We start from the raw sequence: 15,046 nt of genomic DNA, 5'->3' as shown, positions 1-15,046 counted from the left end.
CAGCCAGTGTTGAGCTTTTGACCTCCCTCCAGCCTCTCTCGTCTGCTTTGAGCAGAGAGTGAGTGTCTGCTGGAGCCGAATTGGGGCTGACGTTACCGTCATTCATATGATATTACTATTATTTATAAAATGGAGGACACTGCCCTTCGTCCGAAGACCCCAAGGCGGTTTACAGCAGAAAAAAAAGCTGTAAGAATTGCAGAAAGGGTAATTGGTGTTAGCTTGCCTTCAATAGAGACAATTTATGCTACCTGAGTTAGGAAGAGAGCAGAGAGAATTGTAGCAGATCCTTTACATCCCGGTCATCATCTGCTTGATTTACTTCCATCTGGACGTTGCTACAGGACTTCATATACAAAATTCGTAGTTGTATAGCTTAAGGGGAGGTAAAATATGGGTGGGGTTTCTTTGCTTCTTTGTATTGTGAGAGGAACAGTGTCTGTATGTTTACATTGCAATGTAGCCGAAACAAATTCCAAGTATGTTGGAAAATGTACTTGGCCAATAATAAAGTATTCCTATTCCTATTCCTAAAAATACAGAATGAGAATACATAATAAAACAATAACAAATAAATCACACACACGCAAACACATTTTCAAAAAGCCATAGAATATTGATCAGCCTGGTTGAAGAGAAATGTTTTCACCTGGTGCCTAAAGATACGTAACGAAGGTGTTTAGGTGAGCCTCCCTGGGGAGGACATTCCACAAATGGGGAGCCACAGCAGAAAAGGCCCGTTCTCATGTTTCCACCCTCTGGATGTCTTATTGAGGAGGCACACGTATAAAGGGTAGGATTTTAACAATGGAGAGTGCCAGCAGAGCTGTGCTTACATGGCTGGTTGCTCTCGCATGTCCTGCCCTCTTATAGGTGTTGGTGCGCTACAGCTCCTATGAGCCATTGACCTCCTATGTGGGGCTGATGGGAGTTGTAGTCCAACAACCTCTTGTGGGTGGGGTCGTCACAGGTTTGCCCCAGCCCTGTAATAAAGCAAGAAGCGGGGGAGAACACTGAGCACCCCTCTGTGCCACATACTGTTCTGAAGCATGGGTGCGCCTTCATTGCGTTGGTTCTCAAATCCCTCCTTTTAAGCTAGTCCTTGTGAATTACGGTTTAGTTTTAGAGCAGGACTGGATAAGATTGCTGCTGTACTTGCAGGTCCCATCACCCCTTGGCATTGGTCACACTGAGTGTGGCTGAGGGGAGCTGGTTCCAGCAATGCTTGGAGGTGCCCCTGGCATAGACTGCAGGATCACAGAGTTGGTACACACCTCCAAAGTCATGTAGTCCTTCCCTCCAATGCTAACAATACTGAGCTGAATATACCAAAAGCCTGAACTGGCCTAAGTCAGCTTCCTGTGTCCCTAAGCCAGGGATGGGGAACCTTCTGCCCTCCAGGTATTTTCAAACCACAACTTCCACCACCCCATACTGTTGGTTGGGGCTGATGGGAGCTGGAGTCCAGCAACATCTGGAGGGCCACAGCGTCCCCATCCCTGCTTTGCACCTCTGCAAGTACACTTACGTGGTCCCTGATTGGTTGGGACATGTGTCTAGGACAGGTGTGGAATACTTGTGGTCAGATGTTGCTGCACTACAACTCCCATTATCCCTGATCATTGACCATGCTGGCTGAGGTTGATGGGAGCTGGAGTCCAATAACATCTAGGGACAGCAAGCTTTGGACTTGCCGTCTTCCGCACACAGAAGCTTGTTCCCTGCCATCAGCTATGGGCTTCATCCTTACTCTTCCATATCTAACATCGCCAGTCATGCACTTTTTAAATTTTGGTTTGCGCTCTCTCTCTCTCTCTCTCTCTCTCTCTTAATTGTAAGTCTCCCTGTGTCTCAGTGTCTGTGGGAGAGGAGGGGGCAGTGGTCCTGGGATGTCCGTAGATAACTCTGCTTTCTCCCCATAGGGAAGGCTCCACCCAACCTGCCTCCAGGTGTGCCACCATTGCTGCCGAACCCGTACATCATGGCTCCAGGGCTGCTGCACGCCTACCCGGTGAGTAGGGGCCGCTTTACAGTTCCATGCCAGTAGATCCTGCCTGGCTCTTGACCATAGCATGGCAGGAGGGACAGAGCATGGGAAATCAGCCTGGAGTCGGTACCAGATGCAGTCAAAGCAGCCTCCAGCCTGCTTGTGTTGCAACATCTGACTCTGACAAAAAAACAAAAACAACCCCAAGACCTTTGAAATAATCCTGGTTTATGGGAAGCGGATCTAAACAAACAAATACAATACAATACAAAAATGAACCTCCCTTGTGAGAGACACGGGCCTCTCCCTAACCTGCTGCTTCTTTTGCAGCCGCAGGTTTATGGCTACGACGACCTACAGATGCTTCAGACGAGATTCCCCTTGGTGAGTTAAATTCAGCCCTCCCTCCGCCCTCTTAAAATAACATCATCATTGCTACTTAGAAAACATGCCGTCTCCCACTGCTCTGCATTGTGTAGCAGGACACCTTTGATCTTCTCTTGCAATGTTTGTAACACTTTCATAATGGAGCAGACTGGAATAATCTTAAATGCAAAATCCCCCCCGAAATACAGTGGTACCTCGGGTTACATACGCTTCAGGTTACATACTCCGTTAACCCAGAAATAACGCTTCAGGGTTAAGAACCTTGCTTCAGGATAAGAACAGAAATCGTGCTCTGGCGGCGCAGTGGCAGCGGGAGGTCCCATTAGCTAAAGTGGTGCTTCAGGTTAAGAACAGTTTCAGGTTAAGATGGGACCTCCGGAACGAATCAAGTACGTAACCAGAGGTACCGCTGTAAACTGAAAATAAATGGTCTTCGTCAATGCATTTGTATGCCACCCCGTAACATCCGCTAAACTTATGTGACACCTGGGAGTGGTACTTTGCCAGTAACTAATAAACGAGCTCAGTTTTTGAACAAAGGTACTGCTTTCGGTCTTCTCCTTCTTCACCTGCCCCTTTGGATATACAGGTGAAACTGGAAAAATAAGAATACCATGGAAAAGTTTGTTTCTTTCAGTAATTCAACTTAAAAGGTGAAACTGATATATGAGTTACAGGTGGGTAGCCGTGTTGGTCTGCCATAGTCAAAACAAAATCGAAAATTCTTTCTAGTAGCACCTTAGAGACCAACTGAGTTTGTTCCTGGTATGAGCTTTCGTGTGCATGCACACGAAAGCTCATACCAGGAACAAACTCAGTTGGGCTCTAAGGTGCTACTAGAAAGAATTTTCGATTTTGTTTTGACTGATATATGAGACAGACTCATGACATGCAGAGCGAGATATGTCAAGCCTTTGTTATAATTGTGATGACTATGGCATACAGCTGATGAGAACCCCAAATTAACAATTTCAACTTTGGTGTTTTCATCAGCTGCACGCCATAATCATCACAATTATAACAAACAAAGGCTTGACATATCTCGCTTTGCATGACATGAATCTATCTCATATATTAAACTCTAGTAGCTAATGAAAACAGTTGCTTACATAAATGGACTTTTCCACGATATTCTAATTTTTCAAGTTTCACCTGTAGCTCTTGTTTTTCACAAGGACGCCAACCTTTTTACTTGGGGCAGATCCAGGGAATCATGGGGACTGTAATTTCCCCCTCCCAGAGCTACAGCCCCTAGCATCCTTAGCAGGCGACAGTTCTCAGGATTCGTTGGAGGAAGTCATGTCCTTCAAATGTGTGCTGGTGTTGCTTTCTGGTCCCTGGAGGTCTGTTCCCTCTTCCTCCTCCCCAGTCAAGATGCGCATCCTTAGCTTCTCCTCCTGCCTCTCTTCCAGGACTACTACAGCATCCCGTTCCCCACACAGACCACCCCGCTTACTGGAAGAGACGCCAGCTTGAGCAGCAATCCTTATTCTGGTAGGAGACGGGCAAAGCCCCAGTTGGGGAAGGGAGTTGGGTTTAAGCCACCTGGGAAGGGCAGTTCAGTTGTCATCCTAATCAGACTGGTCTGTAGGTTTCTGTTCAACTAACGTATTTCCAGTATTCACATCCTATCCATCAATCAAAGAGGCTCTCCAAGGGACAATGCAGTTCCTTCCCTGAGGTTTGCAATCTAAAAGACACGGCACGTGAAGGAAAAGGGAATAGGGAAGGGAGCGACGCGAACTGCAAAGCATGACGACATCTTACATTCTTCGTTATATAGGAAGATACTGCTAGAAAACTAACTTGGTGGCACCAAGCTAGGTCCTTTGGGTGGGTTGTTTTTTTTTTGTGGAGGTGGGTTGCCACTTGCCGTATTTTTCTGTGTATAAGACGACCCCTATTTTTTTGAACCCAAAATTAGGAAATCAATATGTAAGGACTCTCAGTGGTTGCTGCTGAGGAAACAGGCTGACTCCGAACTTCTACAAACTAAGTTCTTTATTGTGCAGATATTTACAGTGGAGTAACAGTAAAGACGTCCGGCTCATCCCTCTGCAGAGTCCGGGAATGTCCGTTTCCGTTTTTAGTCCAACATAAGAGGCGCGGGATCCTGAACCCCCGCCTCCCCCTTCCACGTCCTTCCTCCCTGCGAAAACGGGGCGTGGGAAAAGGTCCCTGTCCTCCACTTCCTGCTTGGTGCTGATGCTCTCAGATGTTGCTACAGCCCCTGCCCCGACTTTCTGCTTCCATCTCCCCCTCCCCACTAGAGGATCGGTCGCTTCCTCCACTTGAGGAAGACGACGAACTGCGCACCGGGGGTGGTGGTTCCCTGTATCGCAAATGCCCCGGGAACGCTACCTGCCTGGGCGAGGGGGGTTTCCTGACACAATATTTTAGGGTTGCCATAACTTTAGAAGTGAAAATCCGAACGATTGGCAGCGGTGAAAAGTTGCTCAGCCTTTTTGGGGCAATCACCCTCAAAGCCGTTGAGCTTTTTTTCGGGCAAAACAAGACCCGCCCACCGCCCAGTCACCCTGCCGAACACCATGCTCTGGCCCACCCAAGCAGAAGACCCAGACATTTGATGGACCCCTGTGCATTCACTATCCATGTAGAAGACGACACCCAATTTTGGACTAAAATGCTGTTTTTTTAAAGCAAAAAACCATTGTCTTATACACTGAAAAATACAGGGTATTTAAGTATTTACAAACATCATTTGTGCAGAAAATGGAGCAAGGTGGTGGACAACACACAGAGGCAGCTGTATCCTATCAGTGCTGTGCCGTAATCTCCCTACGTTGCTGGAGAAGGGTGGTAGCAAACTAGATGCAGGCTTTTGCCGTTGAGACCCTACGGGGGCCACATTCTGACTCTGCCCTCCCCCCCCCCAGGTGACCTTACAAAGTTTGGCCGCGGTGACGCCTCTTCCCCCGCGCCGGCCACCACCCTGGCCCAGCCTCAGCAGAACCAGACTCAGACGCACCACACCACCCAGCAGACGTTCCTGAACCCGGCCCTGCCTCCCGGCTACAGCTACACCAGCCTGCCCTACTACACCGGAGTCCCGGGGCTGCCCAGCACCTTCCAGTACGGGCCAGCTGTGTTCCCCGTGAGTGCCGGCCTGCTGTGGAGCTGTGGGGCAGGGGTGGAGCCAGACCCGGCTGCTTCCTCCCACCCTGCTCACTCCCTAGCCCTTTGCTTTCCCCAGGTGGCTCCCACTTCTTCCAAGCAGCACAGCGTCAACGTTAGCATGAATGCCTCGGCCACCCCCTTCCAGCAGCCCAGCGGCTATGGCTCCCATGGATACAGCACCGGTGAGTAGGTGGGGCGGCCACAGTAGTTTAAGCAGCCCTGAGGGAGGGTGTGAGATCGTCTGCAAGGGGCCAAACCTTTAGTGCTTTCAGCCCAGTCCTGCAGAACGCCCTGCCACTAGAAATTCTGCAGGCAGGCCCTTCCATTGCAACCTTTTAAATGCCTGCTGAAGACTTGGGTTCCACCAGGCTTAGTATGCAGGCCAACATCTTTCAGCAAGAGTTACCATGATTTCTTTTAACTTTCATATATTGTTTTTGGGTACAATTGTTGTAAGCGGTATATAGATATTTTTATAAATATAACGGAGCGGTTCATTTTTAAAAATAGAGCCAAAAGCCAACATAGTTACTTTCAGATGTTGCAGGACACCAGCTCCAATCATCCCCAGCTAGGATGGCCAGTGGGTAGGGATCAGGATTATAGAGCTGGAAGGGACCCCAAGGGTCATCTGCAATGCGGGAATCTCAACTGAAGCTACCATGACAGGTGGCCATCCATCCTCTGCTTAAAAACTTCCAAAGGAGGAGAACCCACCACCTTTTGAGGAAGACCATTCCACTGTCAAACAGCTCTCACTGTCAGAAAGTTCTTCCCAGTGTTTAGCCGGAATCTCCTTTCTTGTAACTTGAAGCCATTCGTTCGAGTCCTACCATCCAGAGCAGGAGAAAACAAGCTTGCTGCATCTTCCATGGGACAGCCCTTTAGATATTTGAAGATGGCTATCATAGCTTCTCTTTTCCAGGCTAAACATACCCAGCTCCTTCAACCATTCCTCACAAGGCTTGGTTTCCAGACCCTTGATCGTCTTGGTCACCGTCCTCTGCACACGTTGCAGCTTGCCAACATCTTTATTAAATTCTGCTGCCCAGAGCTGGAGTCCAGGTGTGGCCTGACCAATGCAGACTAGAGTGGGACTATTATTTCCCCTATCAGGACACTAGACTTCTGTTGATGCAGCCTAGAATGGCACTAGCTTTTTTTTGTTTCTGAGAGTTGCCGCCTGGAGCACCAAAATCATCTGGGGCTGGATGGACCCCATGGTCTGACTTGAGACAAGGCAGCTTTGCATGCTCATAGCTTTGCATGCTCATAATATTAGGGTCTGTTATAAAATGCTACAACCATCCTTTGACTCAGGCATAGGCAAACTCTGGCCCTCCAGATGTTTGGGACTACAATTCCCATCATCCCTAGCTAACAGGACCAGTGGTCAGGGATGATGGGAATTGTAGTCCCAAACATCTGGAGGGCCAGAGTTTGCCTATCTCTGCTTTGACTCCTCAAAAATAGCTTCATTGGGTTGGTTTCTTGATGGCCCCACATTTCTCCTCAGGTTCCATCAGATTTGTTCATTTGTAGTTTCATTTGCATGCCTCTTCCGCCAAAAGAATAGTGCTCAAATAGCTTTAAAAGCAAAGAAAACAGGAGCATGTCTCAAAATCAACCACTGCAAGAGCCTTTTCATAACGGCATCATAGCGGCAAATATAGCAGCATACCAAAAAAAAAAAACCCAGCACTTTATTACTATAACTGAAACAAGATTATGTTAGCATTAGTCCTCCTGGCAACAGCAAAAATAACAAGGGAGCTTCGCAGTCTCACCTTGGTCCCAGAAACTCCCTTTCCATTGTGTTGCTCACAGTCCCTCTCCTGCAGCAACTTGCAAGGCTTCCAAAGGCTGCGGCTGGGGTAGCTGGGAACACCCACCCTGGTTTTGCTCCCAGATACAGACCCTGCACCGCTTAATCAGGAAGCCAAACACAGACCCAGCGTTAGGTAGGGGAACTTAGTCTGCATCAGTACGGTAAAATGTGCATCTTGCCACCAAGACTATCTAGGCGTTCCAGTGACAGAGTAGCACTGCCAGATTGTGAACCTGCTCCTTCCAGGGAAGACAACTGTCAGGGAGTAGTATTGCTTCCCACGAGTAACGACTCTACTCCCGATCTGTATATTTACATTGCTCACGAAGAGTCGGACACGACTGAAGGACTGAGCAACAACAACATTATACAACTATGTACAAGTCAGAGCTGAAGTTCTAGCGTCCATTCAGTCACTTTCAGATCCCGGAAGTGGTGCTCGGCGGGGACGCCTCCAACACAGTAGTTGGGGAACCCCAAATCTCCTCCTCTCCTCCTTCCGTTTGATTCCCCTACGTTGTTGAGGCGACGGGGCTGCCACCTCCCCCTCTGTTCCCGATCTGCTCAGTTGGCTGCTCAGGTGGCATTTGGGCTCCCTAGAGTCTGACAGCCCCTCCACCATGCCGCCCTGTTCCTGCTCATCACTGTTGCATGACGTGCTTGGACTCTCAAGGCGTTGCTCGGAAACCTCAGCATCCGAGACCCCTCTCACCCCCTCATCGTGCTCTCTGCTGACCCCTGGTGGTCCCCTGACGACAACTGACCAGTTTCTCGGACATGGGAGCCACTCTCCCACAGTGCCTCCCTCTTGCCAGGAGACAAGCTCGGCTTGTTTTGCTTCTTGCATCTCGCCACTGCATCCATGTACACCAAAGGCAGCCTTTAATGTTTCAAATACATGATATGGCTAGGAGGCTGTTCTCACCCTCAAATCGCTCTGGGAAGCGGCTAGGGGAGGGGAGCCAGGAGGGAGGAGTTTGGGCTTTGCATGCGACCGACCAAGCTAACTGCTAATGCCACTTTGTTTCTCTCCCCCCCCCCCTTCTCCAGGTGTGTCAGTAACATCCAGTAACACAGGAGTGCCAGACATCTCTGGTTCTGTTTACTCCAAAACGCAGGTTGGTGCTGCAATGCGGGAGGTGGCTGCTGAGTGTGCCGTGTGAGGTTTTGGTGCTCTCCCCTTCCCCTGCTGAGAAACAAAAATAAGACAATCACAAAAAACCGGGGGAGGGGGTCCTGAAAAATACAGGTTTTTGTGATTGTCTTATTTTTGTTTCTCAGCAGGGGAAGGGGAGATTTTGGTGGGGGAACCGGGGCAGTTCCTTTGCTCCTGCTCTCCAGCTGGATTACTGCAAGGCGTAAAAGACGTCACTAAAAGAGTGGAGCCAGGACGCGGGTGGTGCTGTGGTCTAAACCACAGGGCTTAGGGCTTGCCGATCAGAAGGTCGGCAGTTTGAATCCCTGCAACAGGGTGAGCTCCCGTTGCTCAGTCCCTGCTCCTGCCCACCTAGCAGTTCGAAAGCATGTCACAGTGCAAGTAGATAAATAAGTAGCGCTCTGGCAGGAAGGTAAATGGTGTTTCCGTGCGCTGCTCTGGTTCGCCAGAAGCGACTTAGTCATGCTAGCCACATGACCCGGAAGCTGTACGCCGGCTCCCTCGGCCAGTAAAGCGAGATGAGCGCCCCAACCCCAGAGTTGTCTGCGACTGGACCTAACGGTCAGGGGTCCTTTTACCTTTAAAAGAGTGGAATGAGGTGTTTCAGTTGCACATGATTTCACACAAACACGCAGTGACCCAGAACGTAAACCCCACACAAATCAGGGGTTGCCTGTGTACATCTTGGGAGTCAAAGGCCCATGGGTAAAGAGATTTGCTGGAAGCTGTATAATGAAGGTGCCAGGCGCTTCTCTGTGCGGAAGGAGGTCCACAATTTTGGGGCTGCCACAGAGAAGGCCCTCTCCTTGGCCAGCCCCTCCCTGAGCTACTGAGGGAGGCAAAACTACCGAGCAGGTCCCATCTAGAGGGTCTGTAGGGAAGGATCTGGTCTTTCAGATATTTGGGGCCTGAGTGGTTTAGGGCTTTAAACTCTTAACGTGAGCATCTGGAATTGGGCCCAGAAATGAACTGGCAACCTGTTTTCAGAGGGGGCTTGTGTGTGAGCTGAATGGAACTCCAGTGGGTGATCTGACAGTTGCATTTTGAACCGTTTCTGAGTCATTTTCAATGGCAGCCCCACGTGGCGCGCATTTCAGATGGCCAGATACTGCTGCACTCCTGACTCATCATCCCTGACCATTGAGCCACTCTGGCTGTTGCAGGGACCGATGGGAGCCCAGCAACATCAGGAGCTGGGGTGTGGCGACACAGGTTCCCTGCCAGCGACATAGGAGACGGGGTATAATTCCTGTCCCTAACGCCCCTCTGTTTGTATGTGTTCCCAGCAGCAGTCGTTCGAGAAGCAGGGATTCCACACCGGAACCCCCACGGCCTCCTTCAACCTGCCGTCAGCGCTGGGCAGTGGCGGTCCCATCAACCCTGCCACCGCCGCAGCATATCCGCCGGCCCCGTTCATGCACATCCTGACGCCTCATCAGCAGCCGCACTCCCAGATCTTACACCACCACCTGCAGCAGGACGGGCAGGTAAGGGCGGGTCCCAATACACCTTCCCTCCTTTGGGCAACCACCACCTGTCTCCAGGTCCCTCCTTTTTCTCCTCCTCCTCCTCCTCCTCCATCTCCATCCCCCTCATTGCACAGAGACGTAAAACAACACACCTCATGCACACGCAGTAGGGAAGGCCTTGGGATACTTTTCTAAGAGGTGCCTTCACCGCCCCAGCTGCTGGTTCGTTACCCAGTCCACTTCTCCCCTCCCGCCACATCCCAGACTCGTCCTTGCACACTTGGGTCCAGGGGGGCTGTCATAATGTCTCCTTGTATTTTCCATATCCTCGGCCTGCCTCCACCTTCCCAAAACAGTCGATTATGTACTTCCAACGCCAGCAGGAAGACCAGGTAACGAACCTCTTGGAAGGGGGTGATCGCTTGCGCCCATCCTGCTGCGCCCTGGTGGTCGTGGTCTGCCTTTGCTGTAGGCTAGGGAGCTGGAGGGAAGCTTGCATTCCTCCCATGTGCGTGCCGGACTCCAGCCTCCCATCATTCCTCCCTGCCTGTTGACCGGAGGCTCCTGGGAGTCCAGCAGAACCTGGAAAAGGCTGCCAGTTCCCCCAGCTCTGCCCCAGACAGATGTTGGCATAAAAACACAACCATACACACAGAACACACACAGGGCGACGGACCCACTTGCCGTAGAAATCTTTCCCTGCTCCTCCCTCTGTCCTGGGGCTGGTCGATGGTGAACCAGCCTTGCGCAGCCTCCCCAGGGAGAACGGAGCAAAGGCAGGACGTGTTGGAAGTGAGGCAGCACGTCGTGAGCAGAATCGGAGGGTTTGCAGGGACTCGCATGGGTCATCTAGTCCAACCACAGTTAAAAGGAATTCCAGGCAGATGGCCGGGTAACCTCTGCTTAGAATCCTCCAACAAAAGTTCCAAGCTGTTCCAGCATCAGCTCTTACCGCCAGGAATGAGGCTGGCCAACTGAGTTCCCTCCGGATGACGCTGATTGGCGGCTTCCATCATCCCTGAACGTTGTTCTGGGATGCTGGTGGGAACTGCAGTCCTGCAGCGTCTAAAGGGCACCACTTTGGCTATCCCTGGTGATGAGCTCTTAACCGTGCGCTGATACCGTGTGCAGTGTTAAGAAGCACTCGCTCCCTCTACCATATTGTGTCTTGTGCAGTGTGGATTCCCCGCCACAGAATACTGGGATCCAAGTCAGCTTGATGAATAAAATAAAATTAAAAGTTGTCCAGCTTAGGTCTCCCACTTCAGACCCGAAATGCCAAGCACAGAGATAAGCTGCAGGTGCCGTTACGCTCAGCGGCAGAGTTGTCCAAACTATTGGCTATGATTTGATACCTACAAGGTATACAAAAAAAAGTATCAGGTGTTACAACGACTGCAATACAACAAAACCAAAACACCAAACCGGCTTGCAAATATAAAGGACAATTTTACTTAGTTAAGCAAAATAAAGTGCCACTAGTTGACTGTATGTTTTAAGTATCTCCAGGCTTTGATATGCACGTTGCACTTTATTTGTTGTGTTATGATTTGATACCTAACAGCAACTGCTGGTGTTCTGCCCCGCCGGGTCGTAAAACACTCCATGTCAGATTTTGCAACTACAATTGGAGTGCCTTTCTTTCCCAGTCTACCCAACGGCACAGTAGGATTTGGGACATCGCAGGGAGTGTTTGTGGCAGTTTGCTGTGGTCCTTGGCCATTGGTGGCACAGTCCAGGCTCTTCCCTCTAGAGTAGGGGGAGGATTTACTGATAAGTTGCTGGATCACTTGCCAAAGGTTTCTGGCTTCCCCTTGTTTGGCAGCAGCAGCAGCAGCAGAAGGTTCTTTCCAAACCCTGAATTGGCAGTCCTCAGGTGCAGATTTGTACTTGTGCACACAGGTCATCCCCGTGCATGTCTCCTGGAGTATGCTTGGCTTCAACCCCCACCCAAAACTGCCATTTTGTGCATCTCTCCACACCCACCCTGTGCTGCACTTGGCTCTGGCTGGTGGACTAACAGAAGACCTATGAAAAAACCCCAAGCCCTGCCTGGCCTTGCTCTGGAGCCAGGCTGCGAGAAACTTGTGGGGTCCTCCAGATGTTGCTGGACTACAACTCCCATCATCCCTGACTTATTTGCCTTGCTGGCTGGTGGGAGCTGCAGTCCAGAGTTTAGATCGGTGTTTTCCAAAGTTGGATCTGCAGCTGTTTTTTGGACTACAACTCCCACCATCCCTAGCTAGCAAGACCAGTGGTCAGGGATGATGGGAATTGTAGTCTGAAAAGAGCTGGAAACCCGAGTTGGGGAAACGCTGATTTAGAGGCACCCAGAGGTTATGCATTCCTGTTGCTGGCAAGAGAAGCACCCTTTCCTTGAGCTGATTTACTCATTTCACATGTTCATGGGTTGCTGGAGCCTGTTTCGTGCTCACCTTCTTTCTTTCCCCCTCTCTCCCTCCTTCCCCCCTTTTCTTCCTGCACAGAGCGGCACTGGGCAGCGCAACCAGGGCACCTCCATCCCGCAGAAGTCGCAGGCGAACAAGTCTGCCTACAACAGCTACAACTGGGGCGCCAATTGAGGGGAGGCTCAGAGGCGGCTCCACACACTTCAACCAAGAGACAAAACAGAAGGACGACAGCGATCTACCCAAGAAGGAAGGACCCCGGAAGGAAAGAAGAGCTCCCCTGCCCTCGGCACGGCCCTGCAACAGCCCCGGCGGACCCAGCCAACATGGCTTTGGGCTCGGCTTCCTACCCCCCCATCCCTCCAGCCACCTTCTTCTCCCCCCTTCCCCATTGTATGTAATATAGAATTTGTATCTTTTTTTCTTTCCTTTCTCTCTCTCTCTCTCTTTCTCTGCATTCATTCAGATTACGAGCTGTTCAGCCGTAGGGGCCTTTTGTTTCGTTTTCGTTTTTCTACTCCTTTACTCTTCCTCTTCCCACCCCTCCCCACCCACCCACCCGCCCAGAAAAAGGAAGGAAAAAACAAAAAAAAAGAAGTACCGCCTGACGGATCCAAAGGAGTCAACATCTGGAATCCTCTCTCTCTCCTTCTCTTTCTCTCTCTCTCTCTCCTTCTCTCTCTCTCCCCACTCCTCCTCCTACAATGCCCCCTTTATTATTAGGAATAAGATCAGTAATTGATATGAACCGCATTGTAAGATTAATTAGTTGAAGTGTTTTTTTTGTACTGTGTTCTAAATTTAATGGATAAATGTGTCTTGTATATAAAAACGAAAACCCCACTCTGTTCTCTGGGCCTTGAGTTTTCCATCCATAGTTTGGCTGTGTGTGTGTGTGTGTGTGTGTGTGCGTACGCACTTAAAGGGTACCTGCCAGGCAGCCCCAGCTCCCCTCCAACCCTGTTTCATTCCCCACAATGAGGCCATCTCCCCAAGACTGCTGTGTTTGTGTGTTTTCTCTACAGAACCCACAATAGCAGGGATCAGCAAACTTTCAGCAGGGGGCCGTTCCACTGACCCTCAGACTTTGTGGGGGGGCCGGACTATATTTTGAAAAAAAAATATGAATGAATTCCTATGCCCCACAAATAACCCAGAGATGCATTTTAAATAAAAGCACACATTCTACTCATGTAAAAACACCAGGCAGGCCCCACAAATAACCCAGAGATGCATTTTAAGTAAAAGGACACATTCTACTCATGTAAAAACATGCTGATTCCCGGACCATCCGTGGGCCGCATTTAGAAGGCGATTGGGCTGTATCCAGCCCCTGGGCCTTACTACCCATGCACAATAGGGTCACAATATCTCTGCTCAATCTCTCTCCACCTTCCATTTTCCCTTTCTCTTGCCTACCAGAGAAACCCCCCCCCTCTCTCTCACACACACACACACCCCCTGGGCATGTCATGGTGCCTCCTCTCCCCCCCCCCACTTCACCTCACCTATTTGGGCTCTGATAATGGATTTCTGCAAGGGCTGGCCATTCATATGCCTCTTGCACCCCCTGTGATGTCAGGTACAAATATATTCAAAAGAAGGCTGTATTATAAAAACAGACAAACAGTAAGAAAAACAGCACAGTAAGCCATAAATGGCTTAATTAGCCAAAAGCCTGGGAGCAGCAATATTTTTTGCTTGGTGCCCAAAGTTATGTAATGAAGGTGCCAGGTGAGCTTCCCTGGGAAGAGCATCCCACAAGCGGGGAGCCACTGCAGAAAAGGCCCCATTGGTTGTCGCTGTCCTCCCAACCTCTCATGGAAGAGGCACACGAAGGGCCTCGGGTGATGAGCGCAGGGTCCTCCAGGTATGGGGAAAGGTGGTCCTTGAGGCGTTCAGGGCCTGCGCAGTATCTGCAGATCTGCTTTGCTCGCCCCCCAGAAATAATCCAAGAGGGGTGGATTATTCCAGCAGTTTCCCCCAATACCCCACCCCAAGACAGCCCTTTCCATGCACCACCATCCCCCAAATATCCCTTCTCTAGAACCATTAGCCTGTAGATCTTTGGACTGGAGGAGGAATTCCAGGGGGCATCTGGGTCCAAAGTTGTTCTTTGGCAGCCTTGAATATTTGTTGTCCAGGGATGGTAGCAAAACCTTGTGTCCCTTAACTATTGTACAAACTGAACCCCGCATTTAAGACTTTTAAGTAATGGGTGGTGTACAATAGTTAAAAGGAGAGGGCCTGCCAGCCAGCCTGCTTACAATCAATTAAACTGAAATAACTGGTTCATGGGGTCACGAAGAGTCGGACACGACTGAACAACAACAAACTGAAGATGAATGGATATTGAGAGATCTCCAGTTATCAGCATTCTTGCAGGCAAAGGAGGCTTTTACATCAACCTCTGTGAGGCTAAAATGGGGAGGGAGCCATGTGTTGTTGTTGTTCAGTCGTTTAGCCGTGTCCGACTCTTCGTGACCCCATGGACCAGAGCACGCCTATCCTTCACTGCCTCTCGCAGTTTGGCCAAACTCATGCTACTCGCTTCGAGAACACTGTCCAACCATCTCATCCTCTGTCGTCCCCTTCTCCTTGTGCCCTCCATCTTTCCCAACATCAGGGTCTTTTCTAGGGAGTCTTCTCATGAGGTGGCCAAAGTACTGGAGC

The 15,046-nt window shown here is 50.2% G+C and overlaps 1 protein-coding gene across 14 annotated transcripts in view; it reads left to right on the top strand.

Moving 5' to 3' along the window:
* The window catches only part of UBAP2L (ubiquitin associated protein 2 like), a 45,648-nt gene extending 32,427 nt beyond the window's left edge, over positions 1 to 13,221 (top strand). For 5 of the 14 annotated variants that reach the window (XM_033136404.1, XM_033136399.1, XM_033136393.1 and 2 more), the window contains 9 exons: positions 1,923 to 2,011; positions 2,318 to 2,371; positions 3,787 to 3,868; positions 5,272 to 5,489; positions 5,589 to 5,694; positions 8,391 to 8,458; positions 9,783 to 9,983; positions 10,322 to 10,357; positions 12,452 to 13,221. In XM_033136404.1, coding sequence (XP_032992295.1) covers positions 1,923 to 2,011; positions 2,318 to 2,371; positions 3,787 to 3,868; positions 5,272 to 5,489; positions 5,589 to 5,694; positions 8,391 to 8,458; positions 9,783 to 9,983; positions 10,322 to 10,357; positions 12,452 to 12,547 — 950 coding nt within the window. In that variant the 3' untranslated portion in view covers positions 12,548 to 13,221. The remainder of the gene's footprint in view (positions 1 to 1,922; positions 2,012 to 2,317; positions 2,372 to 3,786; positions 3,869 to 5,271; positions 5,490 to 5,588; positions 5,695 to 8,390; positions 8,459 to 9,782; positions 9,984 to 10,321; positions 10,358 to 12,451) is intronic. The other 9 variants (XM_033136405.1, XM_033136400.1, XM_033136396.1 and 6 more) reach the window with 5 other exon arrangements.
* The last annotated feature ends 1,825 nt before the right edge of the window (positions 13,222 to 15,046 follow it).

The sequence above is a fragment of the Lacerta agilis genome, chromosome 17 (genome assembly GCF_009819535.1).
Source record: "Lacerta agilis isolate rLacAgi1 chromosome 17, rLacAgi1.pri, whole genome shotgun sequence".
In the NCBI taxonomy this organism is placed as follows: domain Eukaryota; kingdom Metazoa; phylum Chordata; class Lepidosauria; order Squamata; family Lacertidae; genus Lacerta; species Lacerta agilis.
This window is presented reverse-complemented; position numbering and strand designations above follow the sequence as displayed.